Raw genomic sequence first — 18554 nt, 5'->3', positions numbered from 1 at the left:
GGGAGAAATAATCAAGAAGTTACCCCATTCTTCCCGCCCCCCAACATCAGCCCTCACTGAACAGAAAACACTAGATTTATGGCAACCTCTTTGGTAACATGGAAAATCCTTTTGTGTGTTCACCTCGTTTAAGAGAGGATAGTGTGTAAGGGCGCCTGGGTGGCTCAGTGGGTAAAAGCCTCTGCCTTCAGCTCAGGTCATGATCCCAGGGTCCTGGGATCGAGCCCCACATCGGGCTCTCTGCTCAGCAGGGAGCCTGTTTCCTCCTCTCTCTCTGCCTACTTGTGATCTCTGTCAAATAAATAAATAAAATCTTAAAAAAAAGAGAGAGAGAGAGAAGACAGCATGATTGTAATGTCAGAGATACTGACAGATTCCTGTAGACTATGCACATTTTCCCGGGTGGGTTTTATTACTTCCCCTTGCTCCTTGGGCAGGTGACCCTTCGTCCCAGGAACCTACCATTTCAGTTCCCCTCGCAGCACTCTCTCAAAGTCATGGTTAAAAGTCTTGGTTCCATTTTAAGTTTCCCCAAGTTTTCTCCGGTGCACTCTGACTGCTCTTGTAAAGCTCCCTGCCTACAGAGTACACGAAGGCTACATTCCTTTCCTGAAATACCATTTATTTCTGCTCTACTTACTGAAATGTCGCCTCCTACTCATCCTTCAAGGCCCAGGTAAAGTCCTCGTCCACCCCGCAAGCCCTGAGCCATGGACTGCACTTGGAGTCCATGCCCAGCAGTTACCACGAATTCTTCTCTAGTTCATTGCTGGTTCTGCCCACCCAGCCAGCCTATATACACAATGCCCTGGGCCAATCACAGTGCCAGGAGCCTTACATTTTCATATAATCTTCAGTTTCCTGCTGGGAAACGGATGAGGAGACAGAGGCTCCGAGAAATTGAGAGGGATTTTTCCAGGAACACAGGGCCCGGGAGTGGGAGAGGTACAATCCGAACCCAGGTCTCCTAGTTCCAAAGCGTTTTTTCCATGATGTTTGCTGCCTCCTCCTGTGAGAAATAAGTCTGGGGAACGAAAGACTCACTGGGAAGATGGTGCTTGAATACAGGGCAGTAAAGGTAACATTTTCCTATGAAAGATCATCCCAGAACAGCAATATCCCTTCATAAACTGGTTAAGAGGGACAAAGAGAAGAGTTTTTTGTTCCAACCCAGAATGTCTTTGGGAAATGATGACACACGTTCCATTTAGTCACCTTGCCCTTACTGAGGTTTCCCTTTTTTTTACAGTGGGTTGTTTTTTTTTTTAAAGATTTTATTTAGTTATTTGACAGAGATCACAAGTAGGCAGAGAGGCAGGCAGAGAAAGAGGAAGGGAAGCAGGCTCCCCGCTGAGCAGAGAGCCCCACGAGGGGCTCGATCCCAGGACCCTGGGATCATGACACGAGCCGAAGGCAGAGGCTTCAACCCACTGAGCCACCCAGGTGCCCCTAAGTGGATTTTTTTTTTTAAAGATTTATTTATTAAAAGATATTTGGGGTGCCTGGGTGGCTCAGTGGGTTTGGGCCTCTGCCTCCAGCTTGGGTCATGATCTCAGGGTCCTGGGATTGGGTCCCACATCGTGCTCTCTGCGTGGTGGGGAGCCTGCTTCCCTCTCTCTCTGCTTGACTCTCTGCCTACTTGTGATCTCTGTCGAATAAATTAAGAAAAATCTTTAAAAAAAAAAAAAAGTTATTTATTTATTTATTTGAGAGAGAGAGAGAATATGAGATGGGGGAGGGCCAAAGGGGGAAGCAGACTCCCCCCGAGCAGGGAGCCCAATGTGGGACTCAATCCTGGGACTCTGGGATCATGACCCGAGCTGAAGGCAGACACCCAACCAACTGAGCCACCCAGGCGCCCTAAGACTTTATTTTTTCAGAGACAGAGAGTGTGCAAGCATGGGGAGGAGCTGAGGGAGAGCAACAAGCAGAATCCACGCTGAGTGCCGAGCCCGACTCAGAGCTCAATCCATGACCCTGAGATCATGACCTGAGCCCAAATCAAGAGTCAGACGCTTAACTGACTAAGCCACCCAGGCACCCCCTGAGATCTCCTCTTGGGAGGGATTCCTGGCCGTGCTCAGACTAATCTTCCAAAACATGCTGTGAGACTAGGACTTGTTCTTCCTTTCAGCTCTTTTTAGAAAATTAAATAATTGCACCCATGCCTGGGCTCTTGCACACACACCCCGCCTTTATGCTTCAGTGAGAGCCCGGCAAGTGCCCCGCCCTGAGGTCTGGCATTATGACAAGAGCATAGACTCTGCAATCAGTGAGACCTGGATCTGAACGCAGGTGCTGCCATTCATTTCCTGGATGAGCTTGCAGAAACCACTCACTGCCCTGACCGTCCATCTCCTTATGTGGCAAATAGAGGTGCCACCACCACCCTGAAGAGCTTACGAAACAGTCTCTAATGAGGCCTAGAGAAGGCCCTCACCCAGGGTCTGGCCCATGCCGGGTCCTCCACAGTGGCCGCCATGACTGCTCTTGCAAAAGAAAAACAGCGGCGAACACAGACCATGGAAATGGGTTTTTGACTCGATTCTAGGAACACTCACCTGAAAGTGTTTCCTACTGAAGGGAAAAAGGAAAAAAAAAAAAATTAATATCCAGTAACATCCCCTTCAGCCTCCCAAAAGTTTTTAATCTGACATTTACAAAAGAATGGAGAAATGAGAAAATGGACCCAACATGACAGGTGACAGGGTGGTCAGGAATGGTATACTTAATTTATTCATTATTGCACCTCTGGACCCAGTCAAGAAGTCTATAGAATGGGACCTCAGGTAGGACAACAACTGGGGCCTCCTTCCCCCTGCCATACCCTTTCAAGAAGCCTCAAAAGTAAACAAAGGGGCCCAAGAAATCCTTACCTTTCCAGCAGAACACAGGGCTATAATACAGCATGAGCCCTGAGATAATGGCCAGTCCCAGCAGCAGGAGGCTCACAATGGTTCCCACAATTCCCCCGATATTTAAAGGTTCTGCAAAGACAAATCACACTGTTGATTCTTCCATCTGACACATGTGCCGGTCAAAGAGCGACGGTCCCTTCCTCTGCCTGGGTCTTGGTCTTGTTTTGGTTCCATCATCTTCAGCAAGGCACATGACCTCTCCAAAAAGCAAGATAAAATCTCATTTTCCAACCTCAGAGAGTTTGTAGGGAAGCAAATGAAGCGTGTGATGCAAAGGAAGACTGGAAAGTTAAAATCTCCAGCCGTCGAGACTGTTTACAAGGCCACAGAAATGAAGAGGGTGAGCTATTGCTGCTGTGATGAACAGTGATGAATGGCGCAGACAGAACATCCGAGAACGGACCACACATAAAAGAAAATCTGATAATGACACATTAGTGAGTAAAAGAGGAATTACTCAAGAATGGTGCCGGAGGGACGCCTGGGTGGCTCGGTGGGTTAAAGCCTCTGCCTTCGGCTCAGGTCATGATCCCAGGGTCCTGGGATCGAGCCTGCATCAGACTCTCTGCTCAGGGGGGAGCCTGCTTCCCCCCCTCTCTCTGCCTACTTGTGATCTGTCTGTCAAATAAATAAATAAAATCTTAAAAAAAAAAATAAAGTGCCAATTTGATCATAACTTTAAAAAAAAATGGTGCTGGAAGCCATGGCTACCCAAATTTGGGTGAGGGAGAAATGAGATCCCCACGCCTCACACCTTTCACAAAAATCAATTCTAGGTAGAGTACAGATTTAACTGTAAAAGGCAAAACATTAAAACTTTTTAGAAGTATAGGATAGTATCTCTGCGGCCATGGGGGAGATAAGGTTTCTTGAGACACAGAAATTGTTAATGATATGATTCATAAAATTAACTGCATGAAAGTAAGAATGTCTGCTAGTCAAAGGATAGCAGAAAGAAAGCCAAAAAAAAAAAAAAAAAAAAAAAAAAAAAAAAAAAAAACAAAAAACAAAAAAGAGGCAAACAAGCTAAATGGAGGTATTTGTAACACGTAAAATTAACAGGGGATTAGTAGCAGAGGTTCTAAAGAACTCCTACATATGGGGCACCTAGGTGGCTCAGTGGGTTAAAGCCTCTGTCTTCAGCTCAGGACCATGACCCCAGGGTGCTGGGATCGAGCCCCGCATCGGTTTCCCTGCTTCCTCCTCTCTCTCTGCCTGCCTCTCTGCCTACTTGTGATCTCTCTCTGTCAAATAAATAAATAAAAACTTAAAAAAAAAAAATTCTTAAAAAAAAAAAAAAAGAACTCCTACATATCTACAAGAAAGGGAAGATGTCAAAAGACACAAGTGAGTATTTCACAGAAAAAACACAAACAGCAAACATATGAAATAATTCTCAATCTTCTTAGCTACCACAGAAGGGCCAATCAGAATGACAGTAAGATTCTAATTTACACGTACTTAAGGGGCAAAAATCACAAAGCCGGAAAGCGAAAATGCGGAACAATTCAACACTCTTAGATAACCGCTGTTGTGAACAGAAATTGGCATGACCACTTTGGAAAATAATTTGCTATTATCCCAGAAAGATACAAATGTGCATAACCTTTCCTTTCTCTTCCGTCCACATATATCCTAGAGAAATATTTGCTGGGGATCTGCTATATATATGTACACAAGGAGCTGGGTAAAAGATTTTCATGGCAACATTTTTTGCTCATCACAACAATGACAACAAAATCAGAAACAATACAAAGGTCCATCAGCAGGAAAATTAGTAACTTAGTTGTGGAATCATGACACAGTAGGAAATCCTACAGGAGTGAAGAGGTACAACATACAGTTACAGTAAGAACAAAATGCAGAGTGGAAACAGCAAGTATTTCACTAGGTAGAAACAGTTTTCTTGAATAAAAAAATTCAGAATAGTGCTTACCTTTTTCAGGAGGCCCAGGATGAGACTGGAAAGGGGTCTAGAGGTAGGGTTGGCCGAAAAAAATATAGCATGCCCATTTAATTTGGATTTCAGATAAACAATGCGTTCCATTTTAGAATAAGTATGTCCCACGGAAAATGTGGGATATACTTACACTAAAAAAAAAAAAAGCCTTGTTTTTCTGATATGCAAATTCAAGCAGGCATCTTATTCTTTTTTTTTTTTTAAGCTTTGTCATTTTCTAAATCTGGCCACACTACCTACAAATAACTAGCATTGTAGGCACCACTCTGTATCCTAAGCAGGATGGTAGTTTCTCAAGTGTTCATTTCACTATTATGACTTACATTTTTCATATTTTTAATATATATATTTTATATTTATAATATATATATTCTTTGGGATGCAATTATTTTTTAAGTTCTATTTTATTATTTTTCAGTAATCTCTACAGTCAGTGTGAGGTTCTGACACATGACGCTGGGATCCAGAGTTGCACGCTCTCCCGATGGAGCCAGCTAGGCGCCCCAACGTAATTTGTTTTTTAATCCCTATGCAGTGTTACAGATTTACGACTGGGTAATAGTTTTTCCACCTTGTCAAGTCACAGGCAAGCGGGTACACCTTCTCCCTGATGGCAGTGACCCACGTAAGGGGAAGAACCAAGCTGTCCCCATGCTGGTGCCTGGTCCTCTGAAGCACTCCACCATCTTCCTTCGGGGTCCCCTCCCCCTCACTCACCTTTCACGCTCAGCCAGATGTCCACCTCCCGCACCCCCACTGGGTTCTCCGCCCGACAGACGTAGTAGCCCTCATCCAGGGCCTGGGAGCAGTTGCGGATGGTGAGCGTGGAACTCTGGCCATCCTGAGTGATGAGGTAGCGGTCACTGGGCTGGATGGCCACCTCGGGCTGGGTGAGGTTCCTGAGCCACAGGATCTTGGCAGGCGGGTAGGCTCTGGACACTTGGCAGGTGAATGTAACACTGCCCCCCACGAAACAAGTCTTCATGGGCTCAGAGAGAAGGGAGGGGCTTCCTGGTGACCAGAAAGTAAAGAAAAACAAATATTCAGGGAGATTCAAGCCACAGCCTGAGCTTTTCAAGAATGTTATTACCCTCCTGATGAAGCCACTCAGGGAATTTCTGTCCTGCACTTGGTCTCATGTAATAATAAAAGCTAACATTTATTAAGCATCTACTATGGTCTAGACACTGTTAAACGTATTAACCCCATTTTGCAGATGAAGAAACTGAGACCCAGAGAAAGTTAAGTAACTTGCTCAAAGGTACACAACTAAATTAAGTGGGGCACCTAGGATTTGGGGTGAAATCAACATTTTTATTTTGGTCCTAGTTTGCTGAAGCCTGAGGGGGTTCCTGGGACATGGAGCTTTCAGTGAGAAAACTGGGAAAGTCTTGGGCAAACCAGGATGAGTTGGCTACTCTTTTCTTAAGATTTTATTTATTTAGTTGAAAGAGAGAGAGAGGGAGAGAAGGGTTGAGAGAAAGAACATGTGGAGAGAGGAGCAGAGAGGGAAAGAGAGAATCCCCATGAGACTCCTGGCTGAGCACAGAGCTGGACGCAGGGCTCGATCTCACAACCCTGAGATCATGACCTGAGCCGAAATCAAGAGTCAGACACTCAACTGACTGAGCCAGCCAGGAGCCCTGAGTTGGTTACTCTTGTAAGCCCAAGTTGCCAAACTTCTGTAGCCCGCATTCCCCATCTAAGCTCTAGGCTTCCATGCGTCACAGCCACGCTGCTCATACAAAGAATGGGCACACAGCCTGACAAGAGCGCTCTACGAGACAGTAAGGCAGCTGCATTAGTTTCCTTTTGCTGCTGTAACAAACTGCTACAAATGGAGTGATTTAAAACAACACAAATTTATTCTTTTCTAGTTCTGGAGGTCCGAAGTTGGAAGTGATCGTAGGGGGCTGGAATCAAGGTGTTGGCAGGGCTCATTCCTTCTGGCAGCTCCAGGGGTGGGGATGCAAATCCATTTCCTTGCTCTCAGCTTTCCGCAGCCACCCGCATTCCCTGGCTCCTGGCCCCTCCTTGCATCACTCCAACCTCTGACATCTGTCATCACGTCTCCTGCTACTGAGTCCAACCCTCCTGCCTCCCTTTTAGGAGTACCCTTGTGATAGATGACATGGGGCCCATTCCAACAATCCAGGATAATCTCCCCATCTCGAGATCTTAATCCCAGCAGCAAAGTCTCTCTTACCACGTAAGGGAAAGCCCCAGGGATTAGGACACGGACATCTTTGTTGGGGGAGCATTAGTCTGTCTATCACAAGTCTGTCCTAGACAGCTCCCAATGCAGTGTCCCTACAGCCTTGGGGTCTGCTCTAAGTGGGACACGGAGAACTGTAAGGTCTCCAATAGCGATCCGTTTATTTTCTTTGCAGCAGAAGCCTTTTCCCAAAACATACGCCCTCCTGGGAAGGGTCGCAGATTTATCTTGGGTGATATATTAAGCCTGTATTTTCAGCAGCTGAAGGATACAGAGTGGCATGTTGGGTTCCTGCCCGGGAGAGCAAAACCCTACACTTTCCATCCACAGTTGTTCCAAGAGAGAATCTAGGGTTTCACGCCTGGCACCCTGGGAAGAGGGAATGGGGGAATGGATGTTGCGGGGGGGGGGAGCAACGTGGGGGTGTGGAACAGCCCAAAGCCTCTCCTTCTAAATCAGGTCAGCAAAAGAGAAACCCCAAACCCAGGTTTGCTCAGGAAACTCACGTTACACCCCTTTCTGGATCAACCATCAGGCCCCTGCCCATTATTAAATCCCACCTTCCCCTCTCTCTTCTTAACTCGTCTCTCCTTTGGGGTCACAAAGCCAGCAGCACTGACAAGCCTCATCAGTATGTTGGAATTCGGGGGGCCCCCCAAACCAAAACTTGAGAAGTGGCCTCCTCATTCTGTATAAAAAACAAAACGAGCTATCCTCCAGGGGACCCCCCCACTCCCCACAAACAAAGGTTATATATATATATATATTTTAATCATTTTTTTAAAGATTTTTTTTAAATTTATTTATTTGACAGAGAGATCACTAGTAGGCAGAGAGGCAGGCAGAGAAAGAGGAGGAAGCAGGCTCCCTGCCAAGCAGAGAGCCCGAGGCGGGGCTTGATCCCAGGACCCTGGGATCCTGACCTGAGCCGAAGGCAGAGGCTTTTAACCCACTGAGCCACCCAGGCGCCCCAAAATCTTTTTTAAAGATTTTATCTATTTACTTGACAGACAGAATCACAAGTAGGCAGAGAAAGAAAGGAGGAAGCAGGCTCCCTGCTGAGCAGAGAGCCCGGTGCGGGGCTCGATCCCAGGACCCTGAGATCATGACCCGAACCAAAGACAGAGGCTTAACACACTGAGCCACCCAGGTGCCCCAAAGGTCATATATATTAATATGCTTTTGTCAAACACAGCATTAACCCTCAAAAATCTGAGTCACCCCCATAGCCTGTGTGGCACCTAGACATTCAAAGAGTTTCTTTCACTTGAGAGGATGCTCTATGCAAAGGTGGGGTCAGGGGTGGAGGCGGGGAGCAGGGCCCTCAGAGATCTAGAAGAGATCGCAACACATCAGCCTTCACACCATGGGCTGGTTAGTGCTTCAGACTCTCCCGATTTGAGCAGTCTTCTTCAGTGTAGGGGCTACAAGGAATTTAAAGAGAGATGTGGGCAGGACAAGCCCCACCAAAGTGTCACTTCTCATTGTTTTGGGGGCTGCACTGTTCTGCATCCCAAAGGTGGGCATTAACATTGTGTTTCTATTTTTTTTTTTTTTAAGTAAGCTCCATGCCCAATGTGGGGTTTGAACTCATGACCCTGAGACGAAGAGTTGCATGCTCTACAGACCGAGGCAGCTAGGCACGCCTACCATTGCTTTTCAATGGTTTACTGGTCCTGCCAAGTGAAATGATCCAGACTCCCTCTCCCCAGCTATTCAAAGTGCGGCGCCCAGACCAGCGGCATCGGCACTTCCTGACAGCTGGTTAGAAATGCAGAGTCTCAGGTCCATCCCAAACCCACAGAATCAGAATCTGCCTTTTTACCAGACCCCCAGGAGACCTGGATGGACATCAAGGCTGAGATGCTCTGGGCTCACGTGACCAAGAGGGAAGAGGGGAGAACTGGACAATGTCAGGGTCAGGAAGGTTCTAGGCTCTTGTGCCTGCTTCCTCTCCAGTCAGCTCTTTTCTCCAGACACGTTCCTTCATCCTGAGCTCGAATCAGAATCACTGGTCCAGTCTCAGGGGCCATAGGAATGGTGACTGAGCTAAGATCTGCATAAAGAAATGAAGGGATGGGGGGAAATCACACCAAATCCGTCACCTGCTGCTGCCATTTTCCCCCTCTGTCAGGGTCAGTCCGTTACTCAGCCTTTTCTGGGGTCTTACTGTCCACACACGCTTCGGGAGTCTTCACTACACACCACTCTGAACGTGTGTCCTGCTTCCAGCTGTAGGGTCACGCCCAGTGCCTCTGCTCCATCATCCACAAAATGGAGTGCAGAGCATCTGCCCAAAACTCATGTCCACCTGGAACCCCAGAATGTGACCTTATTTGGAAACAGGGTCTTTGCAGATGTGACAAGCTAAGGATCTCAAGATGAAATCCTCCTGGGTTTAGCGTGGGCACTAAACCCAGGGGCTGGTGTCTTGGGAGAGGAGGAGAAGACACAGAGAGACACGCACAGGGAGAAGGCCACCAGCCAAGGAAGACCTGGCAGCTCTGTAAGAGGCACGGAAGGATCCTCTCCTGGAACCTTTGATGGGAGCATGACTCTGCCAATACCTTGATTTTGGGCTTCTAGCCTCCAGCTCCCAGGGTGACTGACCGTGTGGAAAGAACATTGAGCACAGCACCTTGCACACGCTTTGCACTCAGTAAATGTCAATGTCACTATTACTGTGATATTACCTGTTTCATGGTTCTCAGACTTCTCTTTACCGGTAAATTTTAAGTCCTTCAAAGGTCAGGACCCGGTAATTCCTCCATAGGACCCAGTGCCATGCTGAGTACATAACTCTTACTCAAAAAGATTTGCTGGACTAGGTCCTGAGGAAGGAGGTCCCCAAGGGAGGCAAGGGTTCTGGGGTCAGACCAGCCTGAGCTAAGTGACGGCTTCAGTCACAAGCTGGGTCACTCTTGGCTAAGTCAGTTCACACCGTGTCACATCTGCAACTTACAAACTGTCCTGTCTAACCTGCAGGCTATTGTGAGGCTTACAAACAACATGTTGGATGATCTGGAAACAGGCAAAGAACTTCTGAGCCTGGAAACCCTAAAAGAGCAGGACTGACAGAGGGAACACCTTCAAAATCAGAAACTGTGAATCACCAGCAGGAATAAGGCACAAATGTAGTATAGGGGCCAATGGGGACAGAAAAATACCTATGACAGACGTGACAGTTCTATGAAATTAATTGACAGAGTTAATATAAAGTGTTCTTAGGGAATAATAGGAAAAGATGAACTCTATAGAAAAACGGACAAGATATGAACAGATAATTCATGCATAATATATAGAGACCCAAGAAGCATATAAAAATTGCCAACCCCACTAGGATCAAAGAAACCCAAATTACAACAGTTATGCCATGTCCTAATGAACAAATAGGAAAAGTCTTAAAAAATTAATGATACTCCATGTCAATGGAAATACCAGGAATGGAGTACTCATACACAGTCTTTGGGAGTCACTGCTGTGGGTAGGGGTCTTGTGTGGTGATGGAAATGTTCTGGAAGTACACAGCAGTGAAGGTAAGTACAACAATGTGAACGTCCTAAAAGCCACCACATTATACACTTTGAAATAGTGACGTTCATATTATGTGAGTTATATCTCGTCAAAAGTAAAATTGCAAATTACCAATTGGGTTGGATTTGGCCCATGGGCCATCATGTGCCAAGCCATGTTGTAATGCAGAAAGTAAGTCTTGGTCCCTTCTGTTGCCCAAGGCCAGCCAGGCACTGGACACAGATGGGACCGCTGGGACATGTTTGTTGAATGAGTCAGTGGGGAAGAGACGACCATGTGAATGCCACTTGCCTGAGAAAAGAGCAACTTCTAGAACACCAAGGCTCTCTTCTCCCCGCAGGCCAGCGCTCCATCGCCGCCTCTCTGAGGATTAACCCGACGGGCCGAGAGGAAGACCCTCACCATGGCCAGCAAAGCCCAACACTAGAGAGTGTGGCAAGTGTAAGCAAGAGTCCTTGCTCACTGTTGTATTAGATCCCTGGGGCTGCTATCGCAAAACACCACAAACTGGGTAGCCTCAAGCAACGGAAATCCATTCTCTCACAGCTCAGAAACTCAGAAGTCTGAAATCAAGGTGTCAGCAGGCTTGATTCCTTTGGAGGCTCTTGAGGAGACACCATGCCATGCCTCTGTCTTGGCTTCTGGGCGTCGCGGGGAATCATGGGCATTCTGGGCTTGGAGGTGCATCACTACAGTCCCAACCTCCATTATCATGTGGCATTCTCCCCGTGTGTCCATGTCCAAATGGCCCTCTTCTTGTGAGGATACCAGTCACAGTACTGGAGCCCACCCTAACCCAGTATAACCTCATCTCAACTTCATCACATCTGCAAAGACTCTTATTTCAAATATGGCCACGTCCACAGGTACCTAGGATTAGGACTTGAACAGGTCTTTTTGGGGGAGACCCAATTCAACCCTCAACAGCCATCTAGCCTCATGGGTACCTCATGTGCGACACTCCGGCTACCCTGGTTTTCTCTCAGCTCCTCAAATGCCAGGTACGTATCCACCTCGGGGTCTCAGCATTTGCTGTTTCCTCTGCCAGGAACACTCAGCCCACCTGGCCAGCTCCTTCTCATCCTTCAGGTCTTAGCTCGAAAATGCTACCACCATGAGGAGACCTCCCTGCCCCCTAGGAAGAGTGGCCCACTTCCTAGAAGAGACTCTTGAACACACCCCGTCTCATCCTCCTCACAAGTATTGTCACGACCTACCTCACTTGTGTTTGAACTTTCTGTCCTCCCCTCGCCCCCAACCCCACACGTAAGAGCTTGAGCTCTATGAGAGAGGGATGGTCGTGGTTTCAAAAACATGTCCAGGAATCACGTGACCTTCTTCCCTTCAAAAAGTGGAGCCCAATTCCACCCACTCCCCTTGAAAGTGGAGCCAGACTGAGTGACTCATTTCTAATGAACACAAAAGGCAGTCGGGATGCCATGTGACTTCTGAGGTCAGGTTGTTCAGAGAAAGGGTAGCATCGGCCTGGCTTGCTCCCTCTTGCATCAGTTGGTCTTGGGAAAGCCAAAGCCACGTGGTAGGGACAGTCCAAGGGCCCTGTGGAGAGGCCCGCGCGGAGAGGAAGCAACCGGCCCAGCGTGTGGGTGAGCACCTTGGAAGTAGATCCTTTGGACAGTTTCAACCCCCACCCCCACCCCCCAGCTAAGTCTTGTAGCTGAGACCCAGGAATCACGGAGCCAAGACAAACCGTCCCCACCATGTCCTGTCTGAATTCCTGGCCCATAGAAATCATAAGATAAATGAATTATGTGTTGTTTGAAGCCATGAAGTCTGGGGCGTTTGTTACATAACAGGAGATGGCTAATAAAGGAACTATGCCCGTCTTGTTCCCCCCGCCCGCCCCCATCTCCAACACCTAGAAACAGTACCTGGCACATAGCAGGTGCTTAATTAGCATCTGTCAAGTGGAAAACAGCTTGGATGAGAACCAAGAAGCTTGGTTCAGCATCTTTAAAGTTTTGAAAGGAAGGAAACACAAAACAAAAGAAAAGAAGAAACAATTCAGTTCACTGCGACATCTTGGGATTTCTTTCCCAGACCTTGCAAACGGTCCTCTCAGAATAAAGACGGGTGGACCCCAGCCCCGGCAAGCCAGACTCACTGATCTGTACCACGCAGCTCGCTCCCAACTCCGGCCCTACTATGTGGCTCCCAACGCACTTGAACTTCTTGCCGTCTGACAGCTGGGACTGGTTCAGCATCTCCACTCCCAGCTTTGACGTCCCCACGACCACACCTCCTGGTTCTTCGGTCCACAGGAAGTCCGGGTCTGGGTACCCCCCGTCCCAGCGACAGGTGAGCTGCAGCATGAGTGATTCCTGTGACATCTCTGCCCGGCACTGAAGGGCCGATGGAGGCGGGACTGCAAAACACCAGAGGACACAGACTTAGTCGCAGACTCTGAGATCACCGTTGGGCTGGCTCTCAGGATTACAGAACTAGGGTATTGGAGAAACATCATGCCTAGCTCCTTAGCACAAATTAGCATGTGACAATAGTCCGATTTCCTCTGCTGAATGTAAAATCCCCAAGGTTGTGGACCTCATTCATCTTTGCACTTCTCACTAGCCACAGTGGCCTTTAAATGTGCTTATTTAAATTTAAACTCATTATATCATATTACAAATTTAGTTCTTCCAACACACCACCCGCATTTCGAGGGCTCGGGAACCCTCTGTGGTGGGTGGCTATTGTACCAGACCACAGAGAACAGAACATTTCCATCATCATAAAAAGCTCTACTGGACAGTGCTGGTCTCTAGGGGGAGGTACAGGTGGGATTCACGCCCCCCTTAACATATACTTCCTTTTTATTATGGGCACGACATGTATTACGAAAAACACATAAAAACTTAACAAGTTACAGACCTGGAAATCCAATGCAACCCATGTGTTCATAACTACATATGAAAATCCACACATATTATAGATGTATATTATGTGTGTATATATATATGTACATTATATTGTATAGATTATATGTGTATATATATACATGTTATACACACATATGTATACAATATATGTATAATACATATATTCACATCTATACATATAAAAATGCATATTATACATACATTATGTATGTATATATATTGTATATGTACAAATGTATATTATGGATATACACGTATATTGTATCATGTATTATAGGGGTGTCTGGGTGGCTCAGCGGTTAAAACCTCTCTCTTTGGCTCAGGTCATGATCTCAGGGTCCTGGAATCGAGCCCCACATCGGGCTCTCTGCTCAGCAGGGAGGCTGCTTCCTCCTCTCTCTCTGCCTGCCTCTCTGCCTACTTGTGATCTCTGTCTGCCAAATAAACAAAAATCAGACATATTGCATATTATATATGTTTGTTTTATATATTTTATATAATATACACAAATAGAAATAAGTTTGGCTCTTACATGGATGAGTAGATACATGTCATCTACAAGATAAATTCTTGATAAGACACCAGAATGATGGTTAGAATATCCTTTTCTTCTTTACACTCATCTGTTTCCTCTAACAAGCACCTATGACTTCATAAACAATGTTATTTATGACAGAGAACACAGAGACTCGTACAGGCTCTGAACAACGTATGAATTAAGAAAGGTATTATTATCCTGTTCACTAATTTGTTGTTCTGAAGCTCCCTTTCATTAGCGTGGATTAGGAGCATACTCCGCATGTCTACAGCGGTTTTCGTCCAAGGAATCTGCTGTGTTCTCACCCCCAGAAGGTTCGGGAACTGCTGATTCCTAGCAGTGCAAGAGGTCCCGAGTTCATAGGTAGAATGAGGATAGCTTATCGGATAAACAAACTGGTCTTTCCCCACAGTGGGATATTAACTCTGTCACAGAAAGGAACGAAAGGCCGACACCTGCTATGACATGGATGAACCCTGAAAACACGATACTGGGTGAAAGAAGCCGGTCCCACGAGCCACGTGGTTCAGAAGTCCACGACACTCACACAACAGGCAAATGCAAACGGGACACGGGCCGGCGGCTGCCAGGGAGTGACGAAGAGACGAGGGAGTAACTGCTCCGTGGGGATGGGATTTCCATTTGGGGTGATGGGAATGTTCTGGAACTAGACAGAGGTGGTGGTTGTACAACCCTGTGAATATACTAAATCCCACTGAGTTGTATGTTTTAAAATGGTGGTTCTGTACTTTCAATATAAAGAATATAATATATATTTTTTATATATTTTATATTTATATATATATATTTTTGTATTTCAATATAATAATATATCTCAATATAAAAAAAAGCAAGCATGAGGCTTGGCATTAATTTCCTTCTGTGGCTCACAGGGACTCTCCTGGAACCCTACTTAGCAGCAAGCTTCTAGAAGCGACTCCCTCTCTGACACAGCCCTGGGTGTGTACATGTGTATTGAGGGAGCCGCAGCAGCACGTTAGGGCCCATGCAGCAAAGGCATGCCTTTGTAGACAAAAGGAAGGGCACAAACATATAGTTCATGAGGGTCAAGGTGAGGGAGTGGGGGAGGGGGAGGGGAGCGCTTCTTACGCACAGTAGACCAGGAGCTCGGTGGTCACCTTTCGCTGTCTCCCACTGCGCAAGTTCGTGGCCAAACAGGTGTAGTTTCCTTGCAGGTTTTGTGACATAAGCAGCAGAGTGAAGCAGTTGACAGTCAGGTTATTTCCAAAGGGCTCGGTTCTGGAATCTGGGGCCTGGAACTGCCATTCAACCACTGGTGGAGGCCAGGAGCTACTGCTGCAGCTGAAGGCCACCTGGGAGCCCTTGGCTGCATAGACGGTGCCGTTGGGGAGCTTGCCAGTGCTGGAGATATTGACCTCGACCTCATAGGGGCCCCCTGGGAATGGAGAAACATTAATTACTTAAGAGTTAACCTGAACTCCTTACCAGATCTAGCAGACACAGAAATGATCAGGAAGCGGCTAATGAGGATAACAACATCCACCAAATACTAATTATGTGATGAATGCTATGCCAAGTGCCCTTCTGCATTCGAATCCTGAGATAAAGGTAGATTTATTGGGGATGGGGGGCTCAATCGTTAGAAGGGAAACATGCAAATCGCTCCTTTTCAGACACACTGGTAAGTGGATCGGCTACCTGTGCACAAACAGAGTTAACACGGCAGACCCGCTTGCCAGGCTGGCCTTGGCTGGTGACGGCAACATGGATTTCAGGGGGGTCCCGGCCATTCCCAGAACGGACGAGAGCGAGGCTTACTGGCGAACCATTTGCACAAACCGTGTGGTTTAAGTTGAACACCTGCCTCCCCTCCCTCTGGGAGTCTGGAATTTTGGTACATGCTCAGCAGTGGGTGCCTGTGTGACTAGCTCCCAAGGAAAATCCACGGTGCTCCGTGTCTAAGGGGCTTTCCTGGCAGACAGCATCTCACATGTGTTGCCACAATTAGCTCCCAGAAGAATTAAACGTGTCCCATGTGACGCCCCTGGGAAGGGACTCGTGGAGGCTTGTTCGTGACTTTCCTTGGACTTAACCCCATGTGCCTTTTTCCTTTGCTGATTTTGCTTTGTAGCCTCTTGCTCTAATAAATTACATGTTGAGTCCTAGGACTTCTCCTAGAGAATCACTGAACCTGGGGGTGGGTGTGGGGAGTCCTAGTCCAATTTCACACCGAAAGACAAGAAACATTGGCTCCAGGCCCCACTCTGGACTCCATTCACTAGCTGTGACCTTAACCTCTCTGAGCCTCCATTTCCGCATCTGTAAATTGGGAGCCATGGGGCACCTGGGTGGCTCAGTGGGTTAAGCCTCTGCCTTCGGCTCAGGTCATGATCTCGGGGTCCTGGGATCGAGCCCCCCATCAGGCTCTCTGCTCAGCAGGGAACCTGCTTTCCCCTCTCTCTCTGCCTACTTGTGATCTCTATCTCTGTCAAATAAATAAGTAAAATATTTTTTAAAAATAAAAATAAATTTTAAAAACTGGGGGCCGTGCTAGAACCCACTGCGAGGGGCTGCGGTGATACTTCAGTGAGTACTGAGAACACTCAGAATAATGCCGGTCACGTTGGAAGCACTTGGGAAGTGCTGGGTCATATCTGGGACCCCTGACATTTCTGAACATCTTCTCATTCCCAGGAATGCCCTCCCACAGCTGGTACCCAGTGCATCCAAGATGCCACATCTCTTTTGTTGAAAGAAATATAATTAACACCTATTTATTTATTTATTTTACGATGTTATTTATTTGTTTGTCAGAAAGAGAGAGAGAAAACAAGCAGACGGAGTGGAAAGAAGAGGGGGAAGCAGGCTCCCTGCTGAGCAAGGAGCCCGACACGGGACTTGATCTTAGGACCCTGGGATCATGACCTGAGCTGAAGGCAGACGTTTAACCGACTGAGTCACCCAGTTGTCCGTAGTTAAAACCTGTTTAGACTAAAGCCACCGAGTGTGTCACCTCTCCCAGAGACTACCCCTTTTATTTGTTTTTAAGATTTTATTCATTTATTTGAGAGAGAGAGGGAGGGAGAGAGAGAATGAGCAGAGGAGAGAGGCAAGAAAGAGGGAGAAGCAGGCGCCCCGCAAAGCAAGGAGTCCGATGTGGGGCTCTATCCTAGGACCTCGGGATCATGACCTGAGCCAAAGGCAGAGGCTTACCCGACTGAGCCACCCGGGGACCCTGAGACTACCCCTCTTAAAAAGAAGAATCCAGGAAGGGCAATGTTTAACCAAAGGAATACATCTATGACTGTAGAATTTGAACAGAAACAGGCCAGCTGGAAAAATTATTCCAGGACGGAAAAGGCTCTCCCAGAGCCCCTTAAAGTACAACATCTACTTCACCTATGTCTCGAGCCATTGTATAACTACAGGAATGATGGGTTTCTCAGGACACCATTCTTGAGCATATGCTGCTCAGGTTGGGGCTGGCTCCCAATATTTGCACGGACCTGCTGGAATCGTGTCATCTCCCAGAGAGGGTCTGCGGAAAAAATTATGCCATTAGTTTGGGAGGTACCATTTACTGTTGCTGGCTAGTTGGTTAGGTATGCAGACCAACAGGTAATAGGGCGTGCCCAGGTTGGCAGGCATCCAACGAAGCAGAGGGTATCTCTGGGCACTAACAGTCAAAGCCCGGGCTTTAGATTAGCCTGGGTCTTCTGAACTGTGGTCTGGAGGGCCGCAGCGGCCCAGCATGGACAGTGTGGACCCCCCCCCCCGAACCTGGCTGGGAGGGGCTTTTTGAGCAGCACAATTCTCAGCAAGAAACAGCTTTGGATACAGGGAATGGATAAGAAGGAACAGGTGGCAGGATTAGGAAAATAAATCAAACAAGAGAACCTTCCCAGCCTCCTGAATTAAGTGTTCAGAGGTTACAGCTCGCATAAACCCCTTGGGTTAAGTCTGCTTTCTTAATTAAAGCTGACGCCATCTTCCTGATTCCCTGGGGTTCCTCCCTTGCTCCGACTTTACTACATAGAAGGAGGTACCCAATTCCTTCCCTTCCACTGTTTTCTCCACCCATGTGATATTTATTCTTAAACAGAAGCCCACCAGTGCCTTTTTTTTTTTTTTGGCAGGGTGACAGTGGCACTCACTCAGAGGCAGAGAGACGGGAGAGGAGGCAAAAATAAAAGAGGAAATAAATAAAAATAGAGAGTGGTGACAAAGGTTTGAGATCTAACTGACGCCTTGGTTACTGTACTTTGAGTTCTCAGCTCCGTCCTGGATGCATGCCTCAGCCTCGTGGTTATAAGCTTATGCTCTGAATTCACAGACCTGGGTGTAAATCCAACTGAGGAACAACCTTGGACAAGTGCCCATTGCTCTCATTCCCTCGTCTTTCCTACGAAATGAAAAGAACAGACAGAGGGACACCGGGGTGGCTCAAATGGTTCACTGTCTGCCTACAGCCCAGGTCATGATCTCGGGGTCCCGGGATGGATGCCCACAC

The 18554-nt window shown here is 47.2% G+C and overlaps 1 protein-coding gene across 2 annotated transcripts in view; it reads right to left on the bottom strand.

The window, feature by feature from the left end:
• VSIG10 (V-set and immunoglobulin domain containing 10) overlaps window positions 1-18554 on the bottom strand; it is a 36461-nt gene that overhangs the window by 4007 nt on the left and 13900 nt on the right. The window contains exons 3-7 of one of the 2 annotated variants that reach the window (XM_032310315.1): window positions 15177-15479; window positions 12750-13010; window positions 5596-5889; window positions 2877-2987; window positions 2562-2577 (exon numbers count right to left, since the gene is read on the bottom strand). In XM_032310315.1, the coding sequence (XP_032166206.1) occupies window positions 2562-2577; window positions 2877-2987; window positions 5596-5889; window positions 12750-13010; window positions 15177-15479 (985 nt within the window). The remainder of the gene's footprint in view (window positions 1-2561; window positions 2578-2876; window positions 2988-5595; window positions 5890-12749; window positions 13011-15176; window positions 15480-18554) is intronic. The other variant, XM_032310316.1, reaches the window with a different exon arrangement.

The sequence above is a fragment of the Mustela erminea genome, chromosome 13 (genome assembly GCF_009829155.1).
Source record: "Mustela erminea isolate mMusErm1 chromosome 13, mMusErm1.Pri, whole genome shotgun sequence".
Classification (NCBI taxonomy): Eukaryota; Metazoa; Chordata; class Mammalia; order Carnivora; family Mustelidae; genus Mustela; species Mustela erminea.
Note: the sequence above shows the minus strand (reverse complement) of the source record. Positions and strands in the feature narration are given on the sequence as shown.